This window comes from Thunnus albacares, chromosome 16 (genome assembly GCF_914725855.1).
Source record: "Thunnus albacares chromosome 16, fThuAlb1.1, whole genome shotgun sequence".
Lineage (NCBI taxonomy): Eukaryota > Metazoa > Chordata > Actinopteri > Scombriformes > Scombridae > Thunnus > Thunnus albacares.
Window position 1 is genome coordinate 2,164,241 of NC_058121.1, and position 23,373 is coordinate 2,187,613.

General features: G+C 40.0%; 1 protein-coding gene across 8 annotated transcripts in view; it reads left to right on the plus strand.

Moving 5' to 3' along the window:
• The window catches only part of ankrd6b (ankyrin repeat domain 6b), a 53,430-nt gene that overhangs the window by 18,778 nt on the left and 11,279 nt on the right, over positions 1 to 23,373 (plus strand). For 4 of the 8 annotated variants that reach the window (XM_044329507.1, XM_044329509.1, XM_044329510.1 and 1 more), the window contains exons 1-7: positions 12,987 to 13,408; positions 15,441 to 15,539; positions 16,857 to 16,955; positions 17,248 to 17,346; positions 20,549 to 20,647; positions 21,152 to 21,250; positions 22,541 to 22,618. In XM_044329507.1, the coding sequence (XP_044185442.1) occupies positions 13,124 to 13,408; positions 15,441 to 15,539; positions 16,857 to 16,955; positions 17,248 to 17,346; positions 20,549 to 20,647; positions 21,152 to 21,250; positions 22,541 to 22,618 (858 nt within the window). In that variant the 5' untranslated portion in view covers positions 12,987 to 13,123. Of the gene's footprint in view, positions 1 to 4,779; positions 5,123 to 12,856; positions 12,956 to 12,986; positions 13,409 to 15,440; positions 15,540 to 16,856; positions 16,956 to 17,247; positions 17,347 to 20,548; positions 20,648 to 21,151; positions 21,251 to 22,540; positions 22,619 to 23,373 lie in introns of those variants that run through there. The other 4 variants (XM_044329516.1, XM_044329511.1, XM_044329512.1 and 1 more) reach the window with 3 other exon arrangements.

Consider the following 23,373-nt stretch of genomic DNA (forward strand, 5'->3'; position numbering starts at 1 on the left):
CGCATCGTGTCTCGAAGTAGCTGGACAGCACAGTGAGAGCAGAGTCATCCTCACAGCGTGAATGTGTCTGAATTTAACAGTCAGATGTTCAGCAGTGGAAACTGACTTATTTAGACATCTGCAGGTTAGATTTTGGATGCTACTCCAGGGAGTGGAAACCAGGTTTCTCCAATATCATACTCTGATTACAGAAAGCAGGTTTCTAGTTCACATGACAGTTAAGAAATCAGCTTTCTGAAGAAAACCTGTATGTGTGTGTATATATATATATATATGTATATATATATATATATATACACAATGTAATTTATTAATTTATGTCATTGTTTTACATTTATTTTTCAGTTTAATTATATTTAAAGTTCAAAGAAATCCACAGTGTGTCCACATTTAAAAGTTGATGTGAAGCTTATATTCAGCTTCATCAGTCTGAGTTAGTCATATCAAGTGGATATCTGACACATTTACAGTCTTTTTAGCATCAGATTCCCTCTTTGTGTTTTCTCAGACAATGTTTTTCCTGTTGAGCTGTGGTGGAAGTATAGTAACAAAAAGAGGAACTTTGGCACTAAAAAGAATGTAACGTTGAAATATATCTGCTTGATTTGACCCATTTGGATGCTGGAGGTTCATATTAGCTTCAGATAAACTTACTTACTTATACATTTTTGCACAGAAGGAGGACTGTGGATTTTGTAAGGTCATCATGAAGGGATCTTCTAATGGTCAGTATGAACAGGAGGATTGATTACAGCAAGAAAAACATGTTTCAAAGTTCATTTGGGCTCCTGACTGTTGTTTTAAGACAGATTTGAATATTATTGGTTCCATCTGTGCTGCAGTGACAAGTTAAACTATCTGCTGTATGGATTTGATTCATATAGGAAGAATAAAGAAGCAGCAGTGCTCTGTTGCAAGCAGGGCTATAAAGTTTCAGGTTAGCACGATTTCTTCAGACAGCATGAGGACACTGACTACATTTACATGCACAAATATTCCAGTTTTTGCCCTTATTCCAAAAAAGACAATATTCCTACTGAGCTGTTTACATGGATAATGACAATGAATATTTATATGCAGAGTGTTTTCAGGGTTTCCCTCTGCTGCAGTTGGAACAGGAATCACAAGATCTCTGCAGGTATTGAAGTACACCAGTGAGCTGCTGCCTGATATTTATAAGTGATATTGATATGATTGATATTATAGATTTATAGTTACAGGCACATCCGGTACCTAGGTTGTCCCATGATATTTACCACACTGCTGCTGAGTGTTTTTGGAGCATCACACTGAGTTGTCACCATCAGTCCATGACTGCATGTCAGGATAATAACCAATCCCCTCCGCCCCCACTGTGGAGAAGGCACGCTCTGTTTTTACCAGCCCGCCCTGATCAGCTCTTCACTCTCCTCTCATTCCTCTCCTCTGTCTGCCTTCTTCCTCCAGTATATATCATTTTGCCTGCACAGGGGTGCACTACACAACCAGCCCGTCATGCATCTCTATCCCAGCCTTGCAAACTGCTGGCTAGTTGGTTTGTTTACAACACACAGAGCTGACCGTAAACAGGCAAGAGGTTGTGTGTTACAAAAACCCCAGTTGAGCTGCATATTCCGAATGTGCTGTATACATGTGCAAAGAACATTCCTAAAACCACAATATACCAGCATATCCAACATGTCTTGATCGGAAAATGCTACATTCGGAATAAGGCCTAATTCAGAATATCCAAATGGAATATGCTGTTTACATGACCCGTATCAAATTTGGAATATTATCATATATGATAATAGTGGAATATAAGTGTGCATGTAAAGGTAGTCAATGTCATGTATGAGATGGACAGAGTTTGAGAGGGAAAAGAAAACAGGTGATGTTCATCAGTTCACTGTCAGTATAGCAGGAGAGTCTTGTGTCTGTAGTGTGTGAAAAGCCTAACTTACATTTTTCATCTGTACAACAGAAGCTATTGAATAACTAGTTTATCCAGTATTTTACCAGCTGATAAAAATGGAATCAAAGGGGGACTTAACAAAGAAATGAGAGAAGCAGTGGACTGGTTCAGAGATATTAATGCAGCCCCACTGAGGTTCACAGAGGGAACGAGGGGCACATGCAGGGATCTCTTTAATAACTTGAGCCTTGCATCACACACTAACATTAATCCAGTTAATTGAGGGCAACTATTTTGATGACTGGATGAACAAGAGAACTTTGGTTGAAGCCTTACAGTTAGTCGGGAGGGGGGGGGGGGGGGGGGGGGCTTGTCAGCTGTGATGAAAGGCCTCATGGCTCAAAAACTGTGTATGGAAAAGAGAAGAGAGATTTATCTCTTGTTGTTTTAACCAACAACAGAAAAGCAGAAAACACTGCATCACTGCATGCTCACGTTTCCTATGATCCAAAGAACAACCTTATTAATAACATCAAATTTTCAAAGTTTCTGCTATTTTTATAGGCAGTGTACTGTAAGTCCCTGATGAAACACATGTTGAACAGACCTTTGATTAGTGGCTGTTAGATGGAGCTTTTTTTTTTCTCTCTTGTGTATTCAGCTTTTCAAAGAGAAGGCATGCTCTCTTTATGGAAGAGAAATGTTTAACCTCAAACTATTTAGAAGTGGCTGCCTTTGTTCTGTGTGTACTGTAGTGTGTTGTGTTTACTTGTATGGAGCTTAGTGAGCATGGATTATCCTGGCTGCAGCTCTGACTTAACAGCCAATAAGCACCTCATGGATCATAAAATGTTGTTTTCTACTAGTATTCTAAAGTTTACAAAAGGACAAATCCCTATAGTGTATGCCCGTATAATTGTGAGTACTGACAGCCCAAATAACATGTAATAGAGCCTCTTTAATGACAGAGTGCTCTTGTCATGACATGCTTAGAGCGTCTGTCTCCACTATTTCCTGCTCATTTTACAGTATGACTTGAACTATTCCACCTGCTTCTCATAACTGTCATCTGTCAATGTGTTTTTATATCATTAATATTTCGAAAGGAGCAAAAAAATCCTGCACTCTGTCAATCAGTCCTACTTTATTAACAATGTTTCTGTCCTCTCAGGCCTTCATCACTCAAAGTTCATACAGACAAAAAGCACCAGTAGCGTATATACTGTGTGTGTAGTGCCACTACACCACCTCATATAAAGGGCAGATTATGTTTGGCACCGGAAACTTTAAAGGGATGTAAATGAAGCAGATTGGCAGGCAATGCTGGGAACCAGGGCCCAGTGAAAAGGGAGAGACCTTTTCACTGTATGTAAATGTAAAGCATAGCCCGGGAAGAGAGCACCAATCAGAGGGCAGCAGTAGCACCTCCCAGTATCCATACAGACAATCCCAATGAGCTCTACCAGTTGAAAACCTTGGATTATAGATAGAAATATAATATCAAACCATTAATGAAATAAGTGTATAACCTACAGTAGAAATATAAATGTCAAAAGGAAAGATACATATCCTACATAAAAAAAATTCCAAAAATTGTAAGGCTCATGAAGAAGATGTGTGTAAATATTAGTATGAACGTACTAACTATAAGTATACATAAGGAATCTAATTGTGGAAACAAGAATACACCAAATCTATAGAAAATGTTTGTTTTGTTGGCATTTTTCAAGCCGTCAGGTGATCAGACCAGCTGTTAAACAACCTGCAGGATAGTCAAATATATAGACAATTGATGGAAACTTATGGATAAACAATAGTTATATTTACACCTTGTCCGATCATGTTTTTTGCCTTGTTGGAGCTATTTTTTAGTGACGTCTCCACTTTCCGAGAGCACATGAAGTACTTTTGTTTAAAGCATGTTCAGTCATAACTGATAGAATCAATGGCCAGGGCTATGAAAATAAAACCCCAGCAATAATAAACCCTAGTTTTCCTCTAACATTGTTACTAGAGTTTGGTTGAAAGTGTTCAAAGCTGAGACAACTGTACAAGTTGCACTCTTTTCAAGTCTCTCCAGATGAGTGTTATTGCTAGGATTATAATTGGTATTGTGAAGGAATAGCTTCAATTCTGCATCAACTCTTTCACCAGGGGAAGAAAAAAAAGCTGGTTGATTTTTTTCCATTGATAGACAAGATGTTCTATCTGATTTTCACAGCTTTGGCTCGGGCCTGGAGTCATATTCTAAAGGCTGCAGATAATGTCAGCAGTCAGAACAGTACATTGACACAAACTGAGAGATAACAGGGATCTCTTTGCAAGACCTGTGAAATGCCTAATTAGACAGGAATGCATTCCAGTGAACTTGTAGAGGCGGAGATACTAAATGACAGCTCAACGTCTGTCTGTTTTAGTGATGATGAGAAATCAAATGAGACACATGAGACACAGCAGCCTTTTTCCTTTTACTCACTCTACCTTCCCTGCGGTTAGACCGCAACCGCAGACGTGTGTCACCGAAGAACTCATCAAACCACACCAGTGTGTCTGTGCTGTTTGAGGTAGCTACGACTGCGTTCTTGTGGTTTTTTTTATTTCTCACTGTATGTGAACGGGGGGGGGGGGGGGGGGCTTCACAGTACAGCAGGCACTCAGTCTCTGACCACATTTGACCCCTCTTTTTGGCTCTCATTGCGGATTATTTCTGTACAGCTCACATGATCCCACGAGGACTGTACATGGGTTTAGCAACCTGGACAGTAGTGATGCTGATGTCAGTCCTCTCTGCCCATTCCGCCCCTGTTTTCCTGTTTGCCAGCCTTCTATGAACAAAGCACATGCCGGCTTGTTTTCATTCCATGTGTTTCCTGTTCTCGTCCCAGCAGCTGAGAGGATGAAGGGGAGGAATCCCAGCGGTTGGTGGAGTTTGTAGCAACAGAAGGAACAGCAGCACTGGCAGTCTTTCCACCTCCTGCTTGACACCTCTGTCTGCAGCGAGGCTCACCATGAGTTAGAGGGCATCGGAGACAATCGCCACAGCTGCCTTCCCACCATCTGGAGCACCGTGTCTGGAGACGGCAGCATCACTCGCCCTGCTTCATGAGCCAGCAGGATGCGGCTGAGGTCCTCGCACTCTCCGAGCGCCTCCTCATAGCTTCACACAAGGGACAAGCCGACAATGTGGTCCAGCTTATCAACAAGGGCGCAAAAGTAGCTGTCACCAAGGTGAGTCAGTGGTCCTGAATGTGCTGATGGTTGCTGTAGTGTTTGGTTTGTTATGTAGCGCTGCTAGTAATAGAGTGTCAGCTGGTGTGTCCATCCAACACTTAAGTCCAGAGCATCGTATCTTAAAATCTACTGGCCAGATTGCTATGAAGTTTGGTGTCAGTATTTATGGCCCCAGGGGATTCTGAATGATTTGGGTGATTATACCAGTGTTGGGTCCTTTCTCAACAATTTGGTTACAATTTGTTGTCAGAAACTAACTTCTTATCCATTGGCTCAACAGAAAGAACCGTTCTCTCGATTAGGGTGCTTTCAGATTAACTCATGTCAGTTTGTTTGGTTTGGTTTGCAAACCAAACAACCCACCTTTTCAAGCAGTCTCGATCCAGTTATTTGGTCTGTTTTCTCTGTTCCAGTTGGACTACAGTGTGGTTCATTTGTGATGTGAAAGCAAAGCAGACAAACCACAAGACTGTGTGATAGTAGGAATGTGGTTTTAGCATGAAAAGCTAAACTGCAATTTAATCCATCTGCTGATTGTGATCTGTATAAGTCATGTATATATTTATGCATTCAGTAACCATGGTAACACATGCACGTCAGCAAACAAGGGGAAGAATTTTCCCTGCCACATGAGAAAGTAAAAAGAGGTTAAAACAGGTGTGTTGTGTCCTTTTTAGCCTTTTAGCAGTTCCTTAGGGATGTGTCTATGATATAATATTTTATGTATGACAGTCAGTGTCGGGCAAGTTACTTGAAAATTATAATTGATTACTGATTACACTTTATTCATTGTAAAAGTAATTATATTACTTTACTCATTACTTACATTACTTGTTACTCTACTTGTGTCACTCAGCCGTCAGCTCCGTCTGACCGAAATACTGTCAACTAATAAATAATCCAGCAGTAAGTGAGACAATGTGCAGGAGTTTTTCCTCATTGTTTCAAGTAATTCCTCAGCAAAATGAGTGACATGCAGCGACCACGCAGTAACGATCACCTGCAGTATCACCGTACCAGACACCATTCATTGTCCTGTTTACCTGCCCGCTTGCAGTCTGAACTAATAGTCCCAGAGAAGATAAGTACAGGAAGTTGTGTGGGAAATGGAATGGCCTCTGATGACTTGTTTTTGACTTGTTGATCATGTTGCTCACAGTGAGTTCAGGGTCAAAATCAACCGGTTGGCGCAATTCGGCTTTTAACTTTTATCTTTCCTGTATTATATTGTCTGTAGCTTTTGGGTGTTGTTTTACTTGCATTGTTTCACTGAGTTGTGTGACTCATAGAGGTGGTCTAGTGAATGGAGCAGATAGACAGTCACACATTCCTTTCACTGCGAAGCCTTTCACTCTTTGTCTTCAGTTGAGAGTCATCATGAAGTAAGTCACTTTGGACAACATATCCAGCAACACTGTTTCTGTAGGCTCATCTGGACTTCTTACACTAATTAGACACAAAGCAGAGCATGAAAGGTTTAGCAGCACTGGAGCCACTAACATGACACAACCCCTACATGTTTCAAAACAAGTGAAAATAATTCCAGCAGCTCTGGATTCCATCTGTGGAATAATTTCCAGCCAATGTTTTCATCCTCATTGAAGTGATTTGAGTGAGACACTTGAGTTGATCCGGATGATCTTAGTGCTCTCATCCTTCTGATGAAGTGTGTTCTCATGTGGGTGCCACACGGAGATATGCAAAGACATCTTCTCCTAATTACACTGAGCATGAGGAGATCTTACTGCCTCTCTAGATGTTTAAGAGGATGAATCCTCCATCTAATTAAGTTGTATGCATATGTGAATCTGCTTAATTTCACATAGTAAAGCAAATCAGAAGAGAGGCATGGCTTTAAAACATTGTTTTGGTATTGTTTGAAATTTGAAACCATACTTGTTTTTCAGTAACTCATTTTGAAAACTCAAGGTCTATTTATAAGCTTTTGCATTAGCTTTCAACCACCTCTCACAGTCTTCATCAGTGGATGGAGTCTGCTCAGTTGACCTTTAAGGCATTTCCATTCTCTCTATCCCTTCACGTCAGAATTCGGACACTTGGATTTGCAATCAGAATGACAAACTTGAGATCCTTGTACTGTATGTAATGACATGGGTCAGCTGAGAATGAATGCTGAGTGTAATAGAGCCAGCACACATTTTCCATGCTGTGTAACCTCCAGCAGCGTTGTGTTGTTTGCACCCAGATGTTTAACAGTAGCACAGCTGAGCTGCTGCACGGCCAGATGGATCACACTGACACAGTTTTCTGTCTAAGAGTCTCTCTCACACACACACACTCACACACACACACACACACACACACACACACACACACACACACACACACAGTGACAGTAGTAGCTGGCAACAGAGTCCCCTGAAGCTCTGTTTTATTCTTTTATCACATCTCCTGTAACCACACATACTCACGCATGCACACACCACGGTTTTATTTACAAATACACAGAATGTGATGTAACTCTCCCGTGTGCCAGTTAGGGCCAATGCTCATCTAGAACAATGGTCTGGATGTTAGATGAGGTGCACAGATGGGGCAGTCTGTTAGTGCAGGGCATTGTACCTCAGTACTGTCTCCATCGCACAAAGTATCAAAAACTGTCTCAGATTTCAGACAGTAGTAGACAAAAGCAGACTTCTCTTTTTTTTTGATTTTCGATTTTGCCGTCTGAAATGACAACTGTCACTGGCAGATTTTGATGTTTAATATTAACTGCAAGAGCTGGTTGAAAACTGTCTCTGGTTGAGTTGCAGGCTATATAAAGCTACATAAAGCTACATGTCCAGGTAAAAACATGTCAAATCCTTGCTTTAATGGTATTTTTTAAACTACACTTAATTTCAGGTACCTGATATGAAAAGAGGCCACATGCAAAGCCAGTGCAGAAGTGTTATTCATTTGTGAATGCTTTATACTGGCTGTTTTTGTTGTCTATCATGTGCTTAGTGTTTTCTGTGCTGGCAGTGCAAACCTATTTTCCATGGGTACATGAACACATGGCATCATATTGTAACAGCTACAACAATATTACATCTGCTGTCGCTCGCTCTGATGATTTTTGTTCCAACCAGCTGTATTTGGGTATTTTGGCAGCGTGCCATTATGAACGCTTAATCCAGGATAAAGGGGGCAAAGTTTGATATGAAAAATTCCTCTGCTCAGGAACAGGAATGCAGGGATAGTTTTTGGGAGGCTAATATGATGAATGGATTGAGACTGAGAGAGAAAAACATAAAACAGATGAAAATAAAAGAAGGCAAATAGGATTAAGTGTGTGTGTGGGGGGGGTGAGATGAGGTTGGTAATGAAGAAGAAAATGTGAGGAGATGATGGTTTAGAGTCCAGTACCTGATCATCTCCAGGTTTACACTCTACTAGACAAAACTGGAGACAGTTCACAGTTTACTCATGTCCATATTAGGTCACGTGATGACAACTGAACAAACTCTACCTGCTGATGATGATGGTAGACCTTGAGATTTTTTTGTCAAGAGTATATGTATTGTTTATAATAAATAGAAATACAGATACGGCCTTAGGGACTGGAAGAATGATTACAGTGACCAGTAACCAGTAATTATTGTTTTTAGATGAAATTAAAAAATGTGAACCTATACTTAATCTATTTTCAATTCCAAAGCCATATCAGTTGTTCGTCTCTATTAGCCAACGAGGGGCGCTAATCTGGTACTGTCCATGAACAGACTCCATACAGATGTGAAGTGGGAGAAGCTATTTCAGATCCTCCTGGTTCTGGAAGTAAAAGGCCAATTCATTTTTCCCACAGACTATGATTCGTGACTCACAGTTTGAGCACTTCTAATGCTTGGATGGACGTGAAACTCTCCCAGTTAAATCACTACAAAAGATTGTGTTAGAAAATATCCAGTTCTTTGATAAAAAAATGGAAGGTGGTGTTCAAGCCTGTGGACAAGTTAGCCATGACTCCTAACACTGTGTCGACATAGGAGTAGCATGTCAGCAGTGCAGTAGATAGTGCTCTGTTTCTTCACAGGATGTGTTCAGGCACAGGATTGGGTGTAAGAAACATTACCTGTGTAGACATGCTCTACGGAATATTTCGGCAAGAAATATCCAATCACAGAGTTTAAAATTCGCCACTAAAGACACATTAATGATATATTGCAGCTATTGCAGTTGCAATAGTTGTTGAATTCCGCCCAGTTACCACAGTTACAGTACAGCAGTACAGTAAAGCGCACCTGCAGAGCAGCCGCCCCACACTACCCTCACACAGCCAACATGAGTTTCAAAATTATACCTGCACCATTCATGTTTTAATGCTCTTGTTCATTATTTGTTGGTCATCCTGTTATTAGTTCAGTAATATAATCCAAGCGTAGCACGGAGCGTCTCTCGGGCTGTCCTCTGTTTCCATCACAGTTGTGTACTTAGGTCATTAGAGGACAAGAATCTGTAAAAGTGTACAGCCTGTCATGCTGTCACCCTGCATTACTTTGTGTATAATGACATAGCTAAAAACAAAAGGCAGTGATTAGACTGAAAAAATGCAAGTTGACTCGGGCTTCTCAACTGATGCATCGACTCAGCAACTTTTAGGGGGCAGCCCTAGTAAAAACCCTTCTGCAACCAGCAGTCCCTCCCACTTGACAACTCTACTACAGTGAGAAGAATGAGGACTTGTGGTCCCTGTCCAATGGTCTTTGAATATCTCAAAGACTTGAATTAGGACAGCTTCCATGAGACAGTCTAACAGAGCATGAAGAACCTTATAGAACCAGCCCATAGAGCCACAAACAGACCCTCAGTCAGTCTGGAGACAAACAGAGGCCTCCTGCTGGCCAGAAGCCGGCTGTTTACCTGAGCTCTGCTGGTGGCTTCACTCCAAGCCAGGCCCAGTGTAACTCAATCTGAGGACCACATGAATGCCAAGCAGAGCAGTGCCGCACCCAAACAAAGAACCAACCTCCAAATGCCGAGATAATACCTGGGATGTAATGCGGCTTGTGCTGTTGTGTGGGAATACACACTTGATCTGTAATTAAACCGTATTTACACAGTATAATTACAGATTAACAAAGATCACATGGATCTTGTGTTTGAAGTTTGAACGGTTACCTACATGCTGACATCCTGCTCGGCCATTCCTCTTCATGCACTTAAGCAGAGTTCATTATCTTGGATGTAATGTGCAGGATGACAGGATGTGTTCAGAGCTTTTAACCTGATCCTTCCAATGGCTAAACTAATATCTCCTGGCTGCTGTAAGAAGGAATTTCCCACAGTTGACATTCTTCACGTCATCTCAGCCTCCATGATAAATTACAGAGCATCAGTGGATTCTGACTGGCACTTGTTCCATTACCACAGGATGTTAAACAGTAGTCACACTCATTATATATATGGCATTTGCTGTGTGAAGAAGAGCCTCTGTTGTTTTTTATGTCAACAGAGGTGGTTTTGGTTTCAGGCAAGATGGCCTAACTCCACTATAAAGGGTGGGTTATCCTAGAAACGAACAAGTTAGCAGGATGTGTTGTTTAACCATGTTGGAAAGTGTTGTTCCAAACAGCCACACTCAAAGGTGAGGAGAAACGCTGGCTGTCATAGTGAGTGGGAGACATGACACTGTTTAAATACAGGGAGCACACTTTTTCAAAAACTCTCGACACTCACAGTGTTGCACTCTGTGATCACATGAAAAGTGACAGATAGTCAGGCCATTGTTTAATAGTTCAATAGTTGTTTAAAGAATGAAAAAGAGAGCCTAAAGGACGAGTTCACAATTTCTCAAATGTGTCTTAAAACAACAGTCAGGTGTCTATATAAACAGTGAAATAGGTTTTCCTCACTGTAATCATTCCTCCTGTTCATACTGGCTATCAAAAGATCCCCTTCAAATGTGCTTTCAATGTAAGTGATGGGGGCCAAAATCCACAGTGTGTCCACACAGTCATTTAGTGCAAAAATGCATTAAAAGTTGATGTGAAGCTTATATGAGGCTTCATCAGTCTGAGTTAGTCATATCAAGTGGATATCTGACACATTTACAGTCTTTTTAAGCTTCAAATTCCCTCTTTGTGTTTCCTCGGACAGTGTTTCCCTGTTGAGCTGTGGTGGAAGTATAGTAACAAAAAAAGGGACTTTGCCACTAAAAAGACTGTAATGTTGAAATATATCTGCTTGATTTGACTCATTTGGATGGCTGAAGCTTCATATTAGTTTCAGATAAACTTTTAGATACTTTTTTTAAATGCGTACATTTTTGCACAGAAAGAGGACTGTGGATTTTGGCCTCCCTCACTTCCATTGTAAGTGCATTATGAAGGGAAATTCTTATGGTCAGTATGAACAGGAGGAATGATTACAGCAAGAAAACCCTATTTCAATGTTCTTTGGGCTCCTGACTGTTTGAAAAACTCTGTCAACATGTGCTTTATGACAAATGCTGACCAGCTGGTCTCACCCAGCTAGCAGCTCATCGCAGGTCCGAAAAAATCTGACCACATATTGGAAATCTAAATGGTTACTTTCTTGCCTGGAAAAATTTTTAAAACTTAATAAAGTGACATATTAACAGTCAAAAATTACAGAGATGTATCTGGCGGTGATAGGCTTAATCAGCATTGTGTGAACTTGATTGTCAAGGGCTTGAATGTAACAGATGTTCATTTACATGTAAAAGTCCTGCACTCCAGCTTTAATTGATAAAAACAAGTTTGGATGATATTACTGGTGTGCAAGTTACTCCAAAGTTCTTTGACACAGACTTAACATTGGTACTAAGTGAACCAAGGGAAGACTGTATTTGTAATTTATGATGTTCTGGATCAAAGATCAACACCTCTGTTTTATTGCTATTAAATTGTAGGAAGTTAGCTGCTATCTAGTCCTTGAAATTGTATAAACAGTAATGCAGTATGGTTACATTGTTCAGTTCATGTGGTTTAAATGAGAGTTAGGTATAACGGTGTATCATCAGCGTAACTGTGTATCATCAGCATAACAGTGAAAAGAGATCTTGTGTTGCCACATGATATGTCCAAGGGGTAACATGTACAGTCAGAATAAAATTGGTCCAAGAATACATCCTTGAGGTAGTCCACAGGTGATGCTAGCTGTTGATGATTTAAAATCTTGGATGGAGACAAAAATGTCTTGTTTTCCAGGCAAGAGGAGAACCATTCCAGTACAACTCCAGTGATTCCTGCCCATTTCCTCAGTCTCTCAGTAAGAATTTTGTGCTCTGTGGTGTTGAAGGCTGCACTTAGAGAGAGCAGAGTCCAGAGTCTGTAGCCAGTAATAAGTCATTTGTCACACAAAGGAAGAATTTTTCAAAGACGTAATTGTTATTTTTCCTGAGTGGCTCTAGAAGTTGTGTCATTACTACATTCTCTAATATTTTTAACATAAACGAAAACTTAAAAATTAGCTGTAATTTTGTATGTTAAGGATGTTTTAAGGCTTTGTTTGTTTTCGCTGGACTCATTATTAAGATAGATTGTACTCTGCAGCAGATTGTGTTCAGTCGTACCACCAGGCAGCTATGACCACAGTTACTTACACTGCAGCAACATCTGACTCACTACACAGTGATTCTGTGTGTGGGACAGTGGAGGTGGGTTTTCCCTCGACTTTGTTTGCTTCTGCGGGGAGGTTGTGTGCTTATGTTGTGTGCCCTGTGGTGTTTTTGTTCGCTCGCCTGAATTGTGTGTTTTGTGTCCACAGTATGGCAGAAGCCCCCTGCACTTGGCTGCCTACAAAGGCCACATTGAGGTTGTGCGTATCCTGCTCAAAGCTGGCTGCGACCTGGACATCCAAGACGATGTGAGTAGATGCATTTGTCTGTCACCTGCGTCGGCTACGTTTCCACTTTTCAACCACTTCCAGCCTGTGCTTCAGCCTTGATTGATAATTACCAGCGGACTACTTCTGTTTTATTGGAATCATTGTATACTTTCAATTATTTTTTAACACAAACACAGCTGTAGTCTAATGACCTCTAGTGGCCTTGAATGGGACTCTTTGGACTGCCCACTCGTGGGTTTGCCCTCAGGATGCAGGCCCCCCTTCCCCACAGATAGCGATAACCCAGATCTCTGGCACTGCCAAATTCACTCTCTGTGGTCAATGAGCTCCGCAACAGGCTGCAGTCCATCCTCCTCGACTGGAGGGAGCAGGAGCTGCAGACTGAGGCAGGAGGAGGAGGAGGAGCAGGAGGGGAGAAGACAGTGGAGGAGGGCTGGGAAAGAGCCTGAAGGATCAGGGAGAGTGAAGGAGGTTAGCCAAACCTGCTCCTACTGAACCAGTGGAAATCTGTCCCCCCATCCTTCCTTCCCTGAAACTCAACTCCTCCACTCCCGCTGCTGCGCTCGGCTCACTTCTTATCTATCTTGGAATGGCCGACCCTCTCCTCTTCTCCTCCCTCCTGTTTCTCCTCTTTCTCTCATGGAAATCATTGCTTATAGAGCTCTCATGTCAAAGCTGCCCTGCTAAGTGTCACTCACCACTAATCTGCTCTGTGTGCAGGAATTCCATTTATGGCTGAGCATAAATGTGAGCTGATGCTTTTTTCCTGGGACTGTACGCTGTCTGTGCTGCTTTCATATGCTTATACAAACTACAGTGGACTCCTAACAGTAAAGTGTTTGAGTTGAACTGCTGTGGTTGGTTTAACTGCTACATCACGACCATATTATCATCATCACTGCTTGAGTCAATAACAGCTCTGAGCTACGGGATACGTACTGTGCTTATTAAAAAAAGAGCTTGCAAAGCCGTCAACAGTTAAAGAGATGGTTTGTTTTTGTGGAATTTATACTATTTTAAATATACTGTACAGTATGTGCAACAACAAGCTTTGTTGTGTTGAGTCACTGATGCTCAGTGGTAGAAAAACTTGTGTAGCACTGAGAGCTGAATATTTCATACTCTTTAGCTTATTAACAATGATGAACGATGCTGAAGGGTGCATGATATCATTTAGTTGTTGTAAAATTAGATTAAAATCATAAATGTTGCATGTCTTTTTAGCAGGCCCACTATTTCACTGGTCATACCTTTAAACTGCATGCAGAGACATAGGAAAGGCATCTAAGAGTTTTTTTTGTACTCTGAGTAAAAAAGAATAAAACTAAATATAACAAAACTATCGCTCTAAAGGAAAAGTTCAGTATTTTTGGAAATACATCTTTTGCTTTCTTTCCAAAGGTGAGATTAGAAGATCAATGTCAGGTTCAGGTTTGTCATGTACAGAGCTGGCCCAGTTTAAAGACTGGAATCAGGGAAACTGCTAGCCTGGATCTGTACAGTCAAAAATACACCTGCCAACACCTGTAAAGCTCATTAATTAACATGTCATGCTGTTTGTTCAATCTGTTACCCAAACAGAAAAGTAAAAATGAAAAAATAATGTTTGTGGTTTTAGGCGGAGTTATGTGTTGGAACTATTTCTTGACAAACAGTTTATCCATCCGCCCGTGCACTGTCTGTGCTAGTTTTGGTGGGTGAGTACAGGTTTTGGTTTTGGTCTCTGTCCAGACATGATGGTAGCAAACATGGCAACCTCATTGTGATGTCAAGACTCTGTGATGATGCACACAGTCCTTGTTTCTCTGCTAGCTGTTTCCCTCTGCTTCCAGTCTGTATGCTAAGCTAAGCTAAGCTAGGCATGAGGTTGATATAGATCTTCATCTCACTCAGAAAGAGCAGGCAAGCAAATCAGTGTATTTCCCAAAATACTGAACTCCTTTAACTGTAAGTCAAGACTTCATACGTAGATTAGGACATGTAGACCAGCTATCCATCTGTAGAAGTTTAAGCGTGTATTTCTTTTGAACAACCTATTGGTCCCATTAATGTGCAGTAACTCAGCTAACTAAGCTAGGCTAATTTCATTGACCATATCATTAACTAGCTTGCAGTGATATACAAAAGACATCTACGTGTTTTTTCTACTCAAAGTAAGCAGGAGTTCATATTCCTATTCCTCCAAGAGTGTCACCTCTGATGAATGAAAATCTTGTATCTCCATGTCAACTTTTCAACAACTGATATGCTTTTTTTTTTTACAGAAGATAATTGATTTTAAATGAGATTCATGCACCTTGGTGGCATGAAAATGACACAGCAAAAACACTTTCAATTAACAACACAATAAAATACCAGACTGGGGCTCCAAGATTTTCGTGTGATGGAAATGTTTTTTCTCTGGACTGATGCTGGTTTTCATGTGATGTTTGTTTTGTTGTCGTGTTTCTGAGCGGTTGTTGTCCCGTATAATTTGTCAGTGTTTGTGTGTTTATGTTGGCAGGGGGAGCAGACGGCGTTACACCGGGCTGCAGTCGTGGGAAACAGTGACGTTATCAGCGCTCTCATCCAGGAAGGGTGTGCACTGGACAGGCAGGACAAGGTGCAGATCAAAAAACAGAAACATACATGGAGGCTAACGTCACCTTAATTACAATCAGTCAAAGCAACGGGGGAGTTTCAAAGCCACAATAATGACTGCATTAAAGCATCTGATAATCAGAGAGAAACCAGTGTGCCTGTAATCTGCTTAGCCTCATTCCACCATGAAAAGTAGTGTTTAGCGTCACAGAGAAATAGCAAATGACTTGTTCACAAACTTAGCCGGACCTAAAGTTTATGGATTATAAACATTTTACCCTGTTTTAATTGTGCTTTATGTCAGATTCCATTAACACTCAAATATATAGTACATTGAATGTGTATTTGTAGTTGTTAACTCATGGTGTACAAAAATATTCCAGCCAGTAATACCATCACAGATTTAACAAAGCTGTTTTGTCAGAGTCCCGTTGCTTTACAGTCAACCACTTTTGAATAATCTCACAACAGTGCTCTTACATACACTGTAGAAAATCTGGAGAATAAATAGACCTTGCAGTTTGCACATATGTCAGTAAAAATGTGGTTGTTAATGCTTATACAGTATGGCAACAGCTTTCATTTACTGTCGGGGTTTCTTTTTTGTTCAGCTATTTGTTGTCCTGAGTATTCTGCAGCTGAAACATGGCCAAGGTCACGTTCCATGTAGCACATTAAACAGTGACTGAAGTCTTCATATCTTCAAAAAGAGTGAATTGAATTGAGTATTCATTGAGAGTTCATGACAAGGAAGTCCATATTTTGTACCTTTTGACAGTCATAGTGAACATGTAAAACATCCAAACTCACTGTCACGTTTAATCCAAATTTCAAGTAGAACCCACTATCAATGTACTGTCACTTCTCAAATATTTTTTATTTTTTACTGTAGGATGAACCTTTATTTGAAACAGAGGTCTAATATCTGCTCCAATTTATTGTTGATTATGAAAGGGCACCATTCCTGTTTTTCCTGGAGAGCTTTTAATATGAAACGTCTGGGGGTTGAGTTTCATTGACTCAACAGAAATCAAAAGAAATGGCTAAATAAGATTAAATAGTGAATGAAAACAGTGGTTCTGTTAGAAGAAGAAGAAGAAGAAACTCAGAGCAGCAGAGTGGTGAGTATGACATGACTCTGTTGTTGTGATGATTGAATAAGTGCTGTGGAAATATAGATATACTATTATATAATAGCACACTGTTATTTGAGAATTTACATTAAGTGGCTAGACTTAAGCTAGAGTTATGAAGGAGGAGGTTCTTCATCATTTTAAGTCCAGTGGATCAGTCTGTCTGTTGTTAATGTGTCTTTCTGTGTGGTTTTCTATTCTGCCAGGATGGCAACACGGCTCTCCATGAGGTGTCCTGGCACGGCTTCAGTCAGTCTGTCAAACTGCTGGTGAAGGCTGGAGCCAACGTTCACGCTAAAAACAAGGTGATTCTCAACTGAAAGAAAAAACTAATCACAGGAATACACATAGGACAATATACTGTGTATATTATATTATTTAGTATGTTATTATACTAATGATATGTTAGTATTTAGTTAATACATGTATTGAGACAGTATGTCTTGATTGGAGAAAATTCTACGACGATGCTGATGTCCATTTGAAACAATAAAAATATAAAGTTTGGAGCACACTGTTAAACATAATCATCTTTAGCTCCATGACATTAGTAAACATAAATAAACAGTGACACTCTCTCTTCCCCTCCTCCTCCAGGCAGGAAACACAGCTCTCCACCTTGCATGTCAGAACGGTCACGCTCAGAGCTCCAAGGTTCTTCTCTTGGGAGGCTCCAGGCCCGACAGCAAGAACCATGTAAGTCTCCAGCAGGGCTGCAGTGGACTCACATGCCAGAGATAATGAGATGGATGCACTTTTTCAGACATAGACACATGAGACATCTTTCTCTTCTTGGTCCTATAACACCGTGGTTTCTAACCTGGAGGTCGTTGGATTAATATGAGCAATCACAAGATGATAGGACAGGATAGGACAACAGAAAAAAACATATTTCTGATACACAGCGCAAAGTTGTTTGATGGGCATATTGTGGACTTCCTGTTGGATTTAGATCAGGGGTGTCAGCATATGATTTGTAGGTCTTGATGAGACGAATAATTGAGTTTTGGTTCGATCTCTCTATGACATTCCTATGGGCCTTGGCGGCCATATTAGATACGTAGGTGGTGCTATAGAGCACATTTTGGCATTTCGGGGGATAACTTTTACATTTTATCAAATTTTTGACCAGACCTGATGTGCGTGCCAAATTTGGTGAGTTTTTGAACATGTTTAGGGGGCAAATTTAGGGTTGAAGTGGCGTAATAATAAAGAAAGAAGAAGAGGAAAGTACACGAAATACAATAGGGTCTTCACCCCTTTGGGGCTCAGGCCCTAATGATGTGACTTAGATTAAGGTAAACTAATGGTGCCTGATAAACTCAAAATTAATCTGAAAGGAAACTGATTTAATCTGCAGATCGTATTATTAGTTGTGTCAAAACTATAATATTAAGCAGTGTACGCAACATTTTAAGCTCCGCGATTGGATGTTTCTTGCTAAAATGCACCTTGGGAGTAGTGTCTGCAGGCTTCTACCTTCAACTTCTTATTGAAGAACCAGATAAGAACCAGAAAAGTTCCTCACATTTCCCAACTCTATTGTCAGTGCTTGGTATGTGGCACACGTAAATCAAAGGTGTCAGTAATTACATGTGCAGCTGTGTTTACCCTGCTGTCACACTGTAGCTGCTTCCCAGTTCACAAGCTGAATCCTACATTTCAAACAAGCCAACAGCAACAGTCTCATTTCTAAGCCTCTTTTAAATGCGGCCAAGAAACACAGCCTCCTTATTTCTGAATTTGGAGGACAAAACTGGCACAGGCCTCCCACAATCCATTGTTTACTGGTAGAATGTTTAATGTAGCATTAAGGCAATCCTCAACAGCTTGTAAAGTCAGGTAATATCACATGACCATGTTATCAGGTAAATATGTAACATGAAGTAGACCGGTGTCTGTTTCCTTCATTTACATTCTTGTTTGTATACATCATCTGTTACTGTCATGATCTTTTCTTCTTCTGTTTTTTCCACGTGTTCAGTCTCTTCATGTAAAATTCTTTTTGAAAACAAACTTATGTATCTGTTCATATCCACCTGCTTTCTATTATCCAGCGGCTTTGAAACCCAGGATAACGCTCTGCTCTTGGCAGTGCGTTGCTGTTACTGTTTACATGGCACACAAGTCTCTTAATTATGAAACGCTGCATGGTACATTTGCACTTCAAACATAAAAATGCAGCCTCACAGGGCAGCTGTTGTTACTCAGCACAAAATCAATCCAGGAGGAGGTTGTCAGTGGTGGATCACAAGCAGCCGTCCTCACATGCACTCATGTGATGACACTCGGCCTTCAGTATTTAAATACAGTGTGATGTTTGTGGCAGGTGCTCACACACACTTTCATTAAGTCTCAAATTCAATAACATTACATAATAGAAATAAATTTGGCTCAATTTTAGTGTTTAAATTATTGATTTGTTCATTAATAAGGATTCAGGCCAAAAAAGCATTTCTTATATTGATAAATCTGGGTTATTTTTTTAGATTTGTAAATGAATTTTTTATTTGTTAACAACCCAAAACAACCCAAAGTGATGTATGTATGTATGTATGTATGTATTTATTCATTTATTGATTTATTTTCTTGGACAAACAGTCCAAAAAAACCCAGTTTAAAATGACATGAAACAGAGAAAAGCTGTTAAAATCAGGAGCAGCACTGTCATCAACTGATTTGCTTTGAACAGTTCATGGAGAAATCTTTTCAGGAGTATGAGGAATATTTTAAAAGTAGGTTGTAGGTCTGTATGTTTCAATACTGTTGGGTAATTAAAACTAAAAACATATGAATTTATCATATGTTTGAATGTAAAAGCCTGTCAGCTAATGTATATTAAAGTATGTGTTTATCTCTGAAATTCAGTGGTGTAAAATTATAATTCTTAAGAACCAACACTTGAGCTGTATGCTGTAAAAGTTGAACTTTTTTTCTTAAGTGTTACTTTACACTTCTGCTGTCATGTAATAATAGACCAGCAATCAGTCTATGAATCAGCTGTCTGACCATCAGCAGTCATGTGATGTCAATGTGCTGAAGTGCTGAAGGTGAATGTAACTTCATCTTGTCTTATGTTCTCCTTTGAGAAAAAATGTATATTTTATCATGTTTTATTGTTTTCATTCATGGAGAACATTGGCTGTCTTACTTATGTATTCTTTTTATTACAAACAAGTGCATATCTTGTGTTGCATCTTGGCTTGTTGAGCAAGCAAAACATCCACTGGGTAAAAGGTGCACTGCTGCTGTCCAACTTAAAAACTTCAAACGTCAACACTGGTCAGTTAAGATGATAAATGGTTGGGTTCTTAACAGGGAATCCATTCTGCTTATTTCCAGCTCCATATTTTTATTCTTGGACTCCATAAGAGTAGCTTTGCATGATTTACAGTTCAAAAAAACTCCTTATTTATCTTCTATCTTATCTTCTACTGGCCCTTTGACCACATTTACTATGAACATCTGACATTGTAACATTACACACTGTATGAGTGAAAATAAGGAAAAGCATAAAGCTTTAAACATGAAAAACACTGCTGACAGCACAATCATTTGAAGCTCCAGTTAGCAGAGCAGGTTTATTTGGTGCCCCTGCTGGCTCAGCTGTCAATCAAACATTTTCATCAGCTCACACACTTAGAGGTTTGGAGAGTAAAAGGAGCACTAGTGATTTTACTTCAAGGATCTTTCAGGAAAAAAAATATTAACAATAAACTTTAAGATGATATTTGATTGCAAAAAGGGATGATCCATTGTGTTTATGGTTGTCATGTAAATTAATTTGTATAATATACAGAATCTAATAATGATTTACATCATCGCATGTCATTCAAAAAGCACTATAATGTATTTTCTCTTTGTGCTGAGACATATTTTACATGTTATATTTTTCCAGGCAGGGGATACATGTCTGCATGTCGCGGCCCGTTACAACCATGTGGCTATGATCCGCATCCTGCTGGGAGCCTTTTGCTCCGTGTCAGAGAAGAACCTGGTGAGTTACCACCTGAACAGAAGAATGACCTCTCAACACCAGCTGAATACTAACCATCTTGTCTGTGGTTATTATATACAGTAGTAGCCGCTATGGAATGTGACTACTATTGATTGGAACTTAGCTAATGTTTAAAAAAAATCTGTCTTGAAAAAGTGGCTGGCACATTTTTGAATTCAAAAGAAAAAGTTCAGTTTTCTGCTGATATAGATGCACAATTCCTCCATAATCCCAGCTGTAAATGTGAGATCCATATTCAGTGAAAGCAGGGATAGTTGATTTGATTTTGCTTTGTGCGTCACTCTGCATGAGATCATCTGTTTAATGCGTAGGACTTAAATGTTCATACAAGCAGCAGATGTCTTAAAGATATAAATGGTACACTCTCACACCACCACCTCTTGTTCCTTGTGTGTGTGTGTGTGTGTGTGTGTGTGTGTGTGTGTGTGTGTGTGTGTGTGTGTGTGTGTGTGCGTGTGTGTGTGTGTGTGTGTGTGTGTGTAGGCTGGGGACACACCGCTACACGTGGCAGCTGCTCTGAATCACAAGAAGACAGTACGTCTACTGCTGGAGGCAGGAGCTGACAGCCGCATCTGCAACAATGTGAGCGCCTGCAGCCTCTTTCTACATCATTAATGCAGAAGAAGTGTTTGTGCACTCACTTTGCCTTTTCTTCATCTTCAGCACACATTACTGTTGTGTTACCAACCTCCTTTTAAGTATGCTGTCCCCGCTTCCTGTCGTCTATTTAAAGCTGCACTAGCCAACATTACACATTGGTGATTCCATGCGGCAGAAATCGGTTGCTGTTTGTACTCCAGAATCCTGTATTGTAATGTCAGGAATACAGACATTAGATACAGAGAATATTTGTCTGTTGCAGTGTCAAAAAGATTTGATATAATAATAGAACAAGTGAACAAATAAAGGCAGATCATTCATAAAAAACACTGAAGGGTTTTACAACAACACACCTATTTTTTTTCCATTGCTGTTAAGCCATTATCAAGTAAATTCAATGCTAAATTTTACACTTCTAGCAACAAAAAGAGGGACTTTGGCACTAAAAAGACAGTAATGTTGAAAGATATCTACTTGATTTGGCTTATTTGGATGCTGAAGCTTCATATTAACTTCAGATTAACTTTTAAAAACATTTTTGCACAGAAGGAGGACTGTGGATTCTGTCCTCCATCACTTCCACTGTAAGTGCATTATGAAAGGATCTCTTTAATGGTCAGTGTGAACAGGAGGAATGCTCATGGCAAGAAAACCCTGTTTCAAAGTTTATTTGGGCTCCTGACTGTTGTCTTAAGACAGAAAAATTGTGTCCTTTAACATCATTTGGGGGGAAGAGGCAGTATGGAAGTGATGGAATTAGTGCTGTGGAAAGGAAATGAACATTACACTGAATTAATCCAGACAAAAAGTCAGCATGGAGGAAGTGTTGAGCTAGCATTAACTGGAGATCAAGTCAACTTAGAAATAAATGCCTGTTTCTAATATAAACCTGTCCCAAATAAAGATTGCTTCTCTCTGCCACTGAGGTAAATAAAGACCTGGCCACTTAATTTAAGGTATTTAATAAAAAAAAAATGTTAAAAAGACAAAGTGAGAGCAGCTTAGCAGTGAGTATAATGTGACTCTGTTGTTGTACTGATGGAATTAGAGCTTTGTAAATGTATTTGATACTGAATTAATCAAGTCAACAACTAAACATGTACGTAAGTAAGTGTTGAGATTGCATTAACTGGAATTAGAAATAAAAGGCTTGTCTGTTCCAAATAAAGGCATTCCATTGAGTTCAAAGGCCCAGTGGCTATTTAGACATTTACACTTTTCTCTTTACTCTGTCCTCTAAATCATGTGTCGTCTGTCTGTGTGTCTGTGCAGGCAGGTCAGACAGCTTTGGACCAGGCCAGAGAACACAACAACCCAGACGTGGCTCTTCTCCTGACCAAAGCTCCACAGGTAAAACCAGTAACTGCCAGTCTGTCCAGTACAGGCCAGCTGTAAACAAAACTCATACTTAGAGATACATCTTTATGCTCATACTCTGTTAGAAGAAGAAGTGCATTGCTGTACACTGTCAAGGTGTGGACTGTTGGGACACCGAAGCTGACTGCTTGGTATTTGTTAAGCATCTATAGACACGTACACTGCCAGTCAAGCACTTGGACACGTACTCATTCAAGGGAATAAGAAGTTGTGTTCAAACTGTTGACTGGTACTGTACATGACTGATGAGACCACACACTTAATATCTAAAACAACCAATAAGCATTATATTTAACTCCAAAATCAATTTACACATTCCATATATCACTGCAGATGGTGAAGAGGTGCCTGGAGAAAGCAGTGTGTGTGTGTGTGTGTGTGTGTGTGTGTGTGTGTGTGTGTGTGTGTGTGTGTGTGTGTGTGGCAGCCACAGCGGCACAAAAATGATATGTAAACTAATTAAAATCATACTGGTGATATATGCACAGTATTAGAAGATTTTTTATCAAAAATCTACCACTGTGTTCTCCAATTCTTTAAAGATATTTGATGCAATCTTGGATTTCTTGGATTATAATGTCATTAGTTAGTTAATGTGGCTGAGGTAAAAAGGAATCGGTATATTCAGGGTTAATATTGGGGAAAGGAAAGCCAGACTTTCCAGAATCTTTCCAGGATGCCACATCCTGGTATCATCCTGGCATTTCAGCAGCTCCACAACTGACCAT